At 46.1% G+C, this 8,693-nt stretch overlaps 1 protein-coding gene across 1 annotated transcript in view; it reads left to right on the top strand.

Annotated features, from left to right (window-relative positions):
* Window positions 1–8,693, top strand: part of LOC103196806 (S-adenosyl-L-methionine-dependent tRNA 4-demethylwyosine synthase TYW1) — a 161,741-nt gene that overhangs the window by 85,516 nt on the left and 67,532 nt on the right. The window contains exon 13 of the mRNA XM_007940605.2: window positions 7,575–7,752. Within this exon, the coding sequence (XP_007938796.2) occupies window positions 7,575–7,752 (178 nt within the window). The remainder of the gene's footprint in view (window positions 1–7,574; window positions 7,753–8,693) is intronic.

Below are 8,693 nucleotides of genomic sequence, written 5' to 3'. Positions count from 1 at the left end.
TTGGTTATCCATTCCTCAGTTGTTGGACATCTAGGTTGTTTCCAAGTTTTGGCTATTGTAAATAGTGCTGCGATGAACATCGGCGTGCATATAAGCACTTAACTTTTTGCACCACTCAGGGACTCCTAATAGTAATATTAAACAGAAAAAAACCCCAATCAATGGCAATGAGTTGATTCCAACTCATAGTGACCCCTATTGGTTACCATAAATCTACAAAGCAGACTACTCCATCTTTCCTACCGCAGAGCAGCTAGTGGGTTCGAACCAACCTTTAGGTTACCAGCCAAATGCTTTAACCGCTACACCACCAGAGCTCCTTATAGTAATAGCAGAAGCAGACAAATGCTGGTGATTTCATCTTCATATTCTAATGGACTTGTTCTTGGTTCAGTGCTGACAGATCCAGTGGAGCCCTTAGCTAGTGGGGTGACAGCTGAGGCTCTGGTGTCCGGGCAGTTTGTGTGGAAGGAAGCAGCCCCAGGGAGTAGGTGTTTGTTTCTCCACTCGGAGGCATCCTCTGCAGAGTGAGGATCTGCGTTCTGATAGTTTTCCTGACTGGAGCATGTGTCACAGGTCGAGCCCCGTGTGGAATGGGAGGAGTAATGTATAAGTCATGAGTGGCCCTTTCCTGGCTGATGAGTGTGTGAGGCGGGCCCAGCCACGCCATTTGCCGTCTGTGTGACTTAGGGAAAGATTGTCTGGATAGGTATGTCTGAGCGAATCAGATAGGTGCATTCTAACCAGAAAGGTGTTGCTGGCTAGTCACCTTATGCTTGCTTCAGTCAGTGGGCATCTCCCATGGTTTTTTACCTTCAGGTTCCCATGGCTTAAAAATTAACAAAGTTAATACTGTCCTATAGGGGGTGAGTGGACACAGGGTCATGGGGAGAAGGAATGGAGCATGTCTTTGGGCAGGTGCTTCCTGAATATGATAGGAATGTGGGAAGCGGGGTGGGGGGAGCGGAGAGCCCCAGAGAGTCAGCAACTGCCACCAAGCTCATTCTTAGACAGCTGTCACCGAGTGTCTCCTTTGCCTTGGTAGTTCTGATAAAGGATATTTTTTCCCCTACACCTTCATTGGTTGGCGGGGGTTCCCTGGGTGGTGCAAACAGTTAGCATGTTTGGCTACCAAAGGAAAGATTGGAGGTTCGAGCCCACTCAGAGGTGTCTGGAAAGAAAGGCCCTATCTACTTTCCAAAAAACCCACCACTGAAAACCCTATGGAGCACACTTTGGCTCTGACACATCCCCAGAAGGTGAACTTGATGGCAACTGGTTGGTTTTTCATTGGTTGATTTGACAGAATGTTCCCATGCTGACAAAACATTAGTTATTTAACCATCAGTACATTTACTAAGATGATTTTAGTTTTTGAACTGATTGATCTTTGTGTACCAACAGGCTGTAGGGTAGGAAAACATTGTTTCTGTAAACCAGTGGGAAATGTGTGTGTGTGTGTGTGTGTGTGAAGGTGTGATGGGTGCCAGCAGGTGGGCACAGGGATGTAATGGAGCTTTGATTTGTTTTCTTTTACTTATATGTGATTTAGTTCCGGAAGCACAGCACCTAACTGCTAACCAGAAGATTGGCGGTTCCAACCCACCAGCCACTCCGTGGAAGCAAGACTGGGCAATCTACTTCCATAAAGATTTGCCACCTGGGAAACCGAGGGGGGTCGCTGTGACTTGGAATCAACCTGATGGCCATGGGTTTTGGCTTTCTATGTGATTTATCTCTCTCCAGTGAATGAGGACACTCTTGATTTCAGTGTTTTGGGCTTTTTAGTACTTTGTCCCTTCATTTGGAGCTTAAATAAGTCATTACTTTTGGCAAATCTGTCTTATTACTCTACTAATCACAGTAAGTCTTGCTGTGAAGAAATAGCATTAGAAAGAAAACTAGCCTAATTACTGCAAGGTGAAATAGTGATTTGTAAGACTGTAGAGCTCTAGACACTGACAGTGGTCTGCAACACTTAGAATAGAAAAATGTGATTTGTTTTCTTTTAAAAATATCGCAACAACTTTGGTGATAGAGTGTGTTGGTATTTGAGGCTGTTGATGGCAGCGCCAGGCAGAAAGGAAACACTTGAAGTTGATGGTGCTTTATTTTATTCTAGACAGTCACTTGGCCAGGAGGTATTTTTTTTAAAACTTTTTATTGTGATTTGGATGGAAGTTTACAGAGCAAATTAGCTTTGTCTTCAACAACTCATACACATTTTCTTTCATCCACTGACTATAGTCCCCACAGTGCAGCAGCAGTCTTCCCACTTCCTCCCTGTATTCCCTGTTTCAATTCATCCTCTTTCCTGCCCCTTCCTTCCTTGTGAACTTTGTCTCTAGACAAAAGCAGCCATTTAGATTTCGTAGGGTTGGTTTTTCTAATGAGTGTGTACCTCCCTGGTATTATTGTTCACTTATATGCCTGTCTATATTTTGGCTGAAAATTGAGCCGTGGGGGGTAAGTTCAGTTGCAGGCTTGAAGGTGTCTAAGGGCCATAGTCTTGAGGGTTCCACTAGTCCCTGTCCAGTCAGTGAGCCCAGTCACTTCTGTGATTCTGAGTTTTGTTCCACATTTTTCTTCCACTCTATCCAGGACCTTCTATTGTGATCCCTCTTAGAATGGTCAGAAGTGGTAGCTGGGCACCATCTAGTTCTTCTCAGAGGCTCAGAGTCATGGAGGCAATGATATTTTGTAACTTGGTTACTTATGCTAGTCTTTACCAATGATTATCATCTAATGGTTTTCTTTTCCTGGCACCCAAATCCCTCCTACAATAAGTGAAATCTCTCTATTGTGTCCTTCATCCATCCCTAGTGGGTAAGGGCACAAAAAAACATGGGTCCTTCATTTTTCCCAGCGGGTAAGGACACAGAACAGGCCAGCCTCCTTTCCCCATAGACGCTTCACAGGCTGCTTTCAGAATAAGGATGATGAGGCTGATGCTTCGGGTGAGGCCTTCCAACCCTCTGACCCCAGTGACTTCCCCTGGGTGCTGGTCTCGCCTGGATCCTGTGTTGGAACTGTAAAGAGGTGGAAATGGAGCACTAGACCTCATTTCAGTCGTCGGTGGGGGAGCGTCTTTTGTTCCGTCTTTCCTGAATTTACCTCTCTCACTGGAGATTGGCTTATCTCACACAGACACAGAGCTGCCCATCTGTGGACACCCTGCCAGACATGTAAGCCCTTCTCTCTCCATCTGTCTTGAGCTTTCCCTGTTAGAACCTTGATACTGTTAGCCTGTGCTTTCTTGTGGCTCAAAAGAGCAAAAATCAAAATAACCAAGAGGAAAGGTGTGTTTTGTTTTCCATACTTGAAACTTGGAATGCATTTTTCATTAGGAAAGGAAAATACTCAAATTTGATGATACAGTCTTGAAATAGATTTATTGGTGCTGTAGTTCAGGTATATTATAGATTGATTTGATGTTTGGCGGTTGGTGTGGTACTTTCATCCCCATTTTAATATTTTATCTATGTGAATATGGATTTCAGGCTTAGGCAGAAATTCTCCGAAACATGACTCTTTTCATAAATTGGAAAAGCAATTTTCATAAATTACAGGCAGTTTTCAAGGCCTGAGTTTGCTGTATTCTGGGTAACTCCAGTTTGGCTTGAGTTAGGGGCCTTCTGTTTTAGCTCATTAATAAGTTGATTCGAGTCCTTTGTTTCCTCGTGGGCTCTCTCCCCCCCGCAGTGAACACCACCTGCTGATGGTTCCTCTCCCGTGGGTCTGCCACGCTTTTCTGACTTTATTTTTGTGTGGGATGGTATTAGTTGTGGGCATTGCTGCTCCTCGCATCCGTCTGGCCAGCTTGGGCGCCGCGGCCGGCCCTGCACCGAGGTCGGAGATCCCGTCTGAGGCTTTCGGTGCTTTTCTTTTGTGCTGCTGTTCTCAGTTCCAAGAGCAATCACTGTCTCTTTAGTTATTTCACTGAATCATCACACGATCTTTTTTCTCATGACCGTTATTAGCCTTCCATTTATACACATGCAAAATTAACTTTCCATTGATTAAAAGTGGGTCAGAATTTTCAGCACGACTCACTCAGTGTTGTTTCCCAACGCCGTCTGCCCTGCGACACCCGGCAGGGGCAGGTGGTCCCTGAGTGGAAGGTTCTGGAAACAGCACGTAAGGAGATGTTGTTTGTCACAGATGCCCTCAGTGCCGAAGATGCAAAGCTGACAAAGACGTCATTGACTGTCGGGTGTTTCTGTCTGTAACTTAAGCTGGAAGTGAACTGGTGCCAAAAATACCTGGTTGCCAACAGATGGCGTCCACAAACTAGGTGTGCTGAGTACGTCTCCAGAGGACAGGTGGAGACCGCAGAGGACCACCTGCCAGTTGTTTCCTGAAGCTTCTTTCTGAAAATACCCCAGTGGGAGTGGCTACTTCAGGGCTAGATGAGGGCTTTGAGCTGGTTCATTCTGGTTGGGCCCCCCAGCTGAAAATCTGCCTTTCCACCCCCCAGATCCACCAAAACAGAATCTAGGGTTTAATAAGATCCCTAGCAGCAGAGTCACCTGGGACCTGGGACCTTGTCATGCACAACTTTTAGAAGCAGGAACACTGTGCTAAACAGTATATCATAGGAGCTTTGGTAGTGTAGTGCCTAAGGCATTTGAGTGCTAACCAGAAGGCTGGCGGTTCAAACCCACCAGCAACTCCTGGGAAGGAAGGTTGGGCAATCTACTTCCATAATGATACTGCCTCATGTGGTATTGTTCAGTTTATGGCAGTGCCATTAGCATGAAAATTCTGTAACCTTAAGTTCCTGTTTTGGCCTCTTTCCATGAGAAGAAGGTGTGTTCTTGGTTAATCTGTTGAGTTTGACTAACAAGGATGAGGCATTTGTTTAGGATAAGAGAAATGTCAAAGAGCATGCTTAAGGAAAAAAGAAGCCCTTCAAAATTAGGCCAACAAAGAGTGTGAAAAGGGTTGAGGGTGTGGTGGGGGTAGAAACACGTTAGTTTGCTACTTAAAATAGAGTGTCTGCTGCCCCTGCACACTTCCTGCTCCAGGTCTTCGCTCTCAGAAAGCGAAGTGTTGGCACATAGAAGGTGATCAGTAGTGGGTTATCAGTGATCAGTAAATCTTTGTTGAATTGAGTAGAATTACGGTTTCATTTAAGTAGTTGAGATAATTGTATTTCTATTTCAATTCACAAAATAAGACATTATAATAATAAAATATTTGCAGTGAGGATTTCTTGAATGATTATATGCTGGACCTGGCACGGTATTTCCCTACCTACTTGCCTACTGAGCCACCAGCGAGCCTGGGGGAGGTGACAGGCTTGAGGAGGGAACTCAGAGAATCTGACTCCAGTGGCAAGGACCTGGTGCGTGCCCCTCTATCCCACTTCCTGAGCTGTAGGTTAATTGTAGAGTTCAGGTTAAATAGGCCCTTCTTTTCATCTGGTCATGGAGGGATTATGGTTTATGATGCTTTGGAAAAAAAGGAAATTTTCTGCTTAATGCTGGGTTGTCTTGGCAACACATAGTGAGGTAAGGATCAAGTTTTGTTTAAAACTTTGATTCACATGAGTTGAGATCTCAGTATTTCAATTCCCTAAAAATTTACTGAGTTGATGAAACTGACATGAAATTCATTCTGAGAATGGCAGTTAGGTAACCATCGAAACTCTCACCTGCCATTGTGAGGAGGTTGAGCTGGTTGAGCTCGTGTGTTGGTGTGAGCTCGTGTGTTGTTTGGGCCCTTGGGTATTTACTGGCACTAGTTTATTTCCGGAAGGAAGGTTGGGCAATCCTACTTCCGTAGTGATACTGCCTCGGAAACCCAAGGAGGGGTCGCTATGAGTCGGGGCCGACTCGACGGCACATAACAACAACAACAACAACAACAGTTTATTTCCAAGCTCTGTGTGTGTGTGTGTGTGTGTGTGTGTAGGAAACCTGGGCAATCTCCTTCCATAAAGATTTACTGCCTCAGAAACCCAAAGGGGGTCGCTATGAGTTGGAATCGACTTGATGGCACTGGGTGTGGCTTGATTTGGTTTGGTGTCTGTGTGTGGATGCGTGCAATAAAATCACTTCCTAAAGATTCAGGCACAAGTGAGCGGTGAAGGCTAACCTTACTCTCCCAGGTTTGTTGAATTACTAAGTGACAGCAAGAGTGATTTTATAAAAAAACACTTTATCATATTGGTGGATGATAGTACACATAGGAAAACAGTTTCTCAGCCAGTAATTTCTACATGTAATGCTTGGTGACGTGACATCAACATTTTTATTTCTTCCCATTGTAATTGCTGTAATTCCCGTTAATTAAGGCTCACTGCCCCCACCCCACCCCCAAATCCATGCTTTAGAGTGCTGTTGTCCATTTTGCTCCATAGAGGTAGTTTTTCAAAGCAGCAGTACTCAATGGTGGCATTCTTCCCTTTATGAGTTAACTGGCTCTTTAGGTAAAATGAGGAGCTCTGGTGGCACAGTGCCTAAGGCATTCGACTGCTAACCAGAAGGCTGGTGGTTCAAACCCACCAGCCACTCCTCAGAAGGAAGGTTGGGCGATCTATTTCCGTAGTGATACGGGCTTGGAAACCCAAAGGGGGTCGTTGTGAGTCGGGTGCGACTCGACGGCAGTGAGTGAGTTAGGTAAAGTTAGGTAGAAGGTGACCTTCTCCGGTCCCACTGGGTCCGGGTTGTCTGGATGATCTGAGAACCGGCAGTTCTCTTTCGCATTTTTCGTTGAGCGTGATTTGATCGTTGTTTAAAGAAACCAGGGCGAAGGTGTGATGTTAGCAAATGCTGCCTGACTGTTTCCTGTGTGCCCAGCTCCCAGCTAAGACTTCCACACATTATCTCATTTCATCCTGATGAGCATTCTGGGAGGGAGGGGCCGCTCCCAGCTAAGAAAGGCCCATTTCAGAGTCAGCTCCTGAGCGTTTGAACTGTCCCCCTCTCCTCCCCTTGTCTTGTGCTCCTGAGAGAATAATATCCTTCAAAAAGTATCCAGAAAGAGTTCAGTTAGAAACATCTGAGGTAAAGGAGATATATTTTTATTTGCCTGTTTACAGTTTCTAGATCTTCCCAATTTTACGTTAGATCGAGGTACTGTTCATTACGTAAAATGAGAACCCACTGCTGTCGAGCGGAATCTGACTCCTAGCATCCCTACAGGACAGCGTGGAAGTGCCCCATAGGGTTTCTAAGGCTGCGTATCTTTACAGAAGTGGTCTCCCACCTCTTTCTCCCGTGGACGAGGGTTGGCAGTTCGATCCACCCAGCATGCTGCGGAAGAAAGGCCTGACCATGTGCTTCTGTGAAACCCTGTGGGCTGGTTCTACTGTGTAACACACGGGGTTATTGTGAGTCGGAATCAACTCTACGGCACCCAATGATGACACTCAGTGGTAAAACCAAGAGGAAGATGGCTGGCTGATATTTCTGAATTAATAAGTTTTGTTTATTCCTGGCCCCGGTTTTTCTCTGACTGGTATCAGAAGTGCATTTGGCTTCTAAAAGCAAAGGATCGTTAAGAAACTCGTTCACGAGATCCTCTGTCTGCACCTTACCGAGCATGCTCCTTTTCTGCGTGTTTTCCAGGAGTACCAGGCGTGAGAGCAGACCGCTTTGAGGAGGCCATGAAGGTCAAGCACTGTGCTTTGTCCCTGGTGGGAGAACCAATCATGTACCCAGAGATCAACAGGTTCTTGGAGCTCCTCCACCAGTGCAAAATCTCCAGCTTCCTGGTCACAAATGCACAGTTCCCCGCGGAGATCAGGTGAGATATGCCGCGTGAATCTGCGTTTGACCAGAAAGTTGAACCAACAGGCCTTAATGCCCACAGGAGTGTCAGGCAGGAACGGGAACACGGCAGGCCAGACAGGTGAATGATTAAGCTGGAGAGAATTATAAGAACTGGTCAAGCAAGGAAGCGCCTGACCAGATCCATACCAGACCCCAGCACATGACCCTTGCTTATGAAAGCCCCCAACTATTTCCTGCCCACTGTGCTAATGAAGTGCTTCAGCACTACTTCCTGTCCCCATGCTAATGGGGTGCTTTAACCTCATTGGTCCCTATACCACATCCCCTGTCCTCAATCCAGTCTGCTAAGAAGGGGCGAAGATACCACTATAAAATCCCCTTCTTTCACCCAGGGCGGTGTACTTCTCTGGCCCCTTTCAGGGACCCGTGAACCTCGCCCGGTCCCCTTTCAGGGACCCGTGAACCTCGCCTGGGAGCGCAGAATAAACCTTTTCTTTATCCCTCTCTTTGTGCCTCCTCCCTTCTTCATTGCGACCTTACAAGGAGGACTTCCTGAGTTAAGTCAGTCCCCGACTTAGGACAGGGCTCTGTTCTGACACTGCCGTCCTAGGTTGGTTCAGAGTTAAGTTGAATACCTCTTGTTTTTTTTTAGTTTTCATTATTATTGCCTTTTATTGTCAGTAAAGGAGCTCTGGTGGAGCAGTGGTTAAAACATTGGAATGCTGAACCAAAAGGTCAGTGGTTTGAACCCACCAGCTGCTCCGCAAAAGATGAGGCTGTCTGCTTCTGTAAAGATACATAGCCTTGGAGACCCTCTGGGGCAGTTCGAGTCTGTCCGCTGTGAGTCCGAATCGATTCCACGGCAGTGGTTGTGGTTAGGACTTTGCTTCTGTGAAGATTGACAGCCTTGGAGATGCTGTGGGCAGTTCCACTCTGTCCTCTAGGGGCGCTGTG

This window comes from Orycteropus afer, unplaced genomic scaffold (genome assembly GCF_000298275.1).
Source record: "Orycteropus afer afer isolate SDZICR_OR568_19922 unplaced genomic scaffold, OryAfe1.0 scaffold00006, whole genome shotgun sequence".
NCBI classification, from domain to species: domain Eukaryota; kingdom Metazoa; phylum Chordata; class Mammalia; order Tubulidentata; family Orycteropodidae; genus Orycteropus; species Orycteropus afer.
The sequence above is the reverse complement of the archived record's forward strand: the minus strand, read 5'-3'. Positions and strand labels throughout refer to the sequence as shown.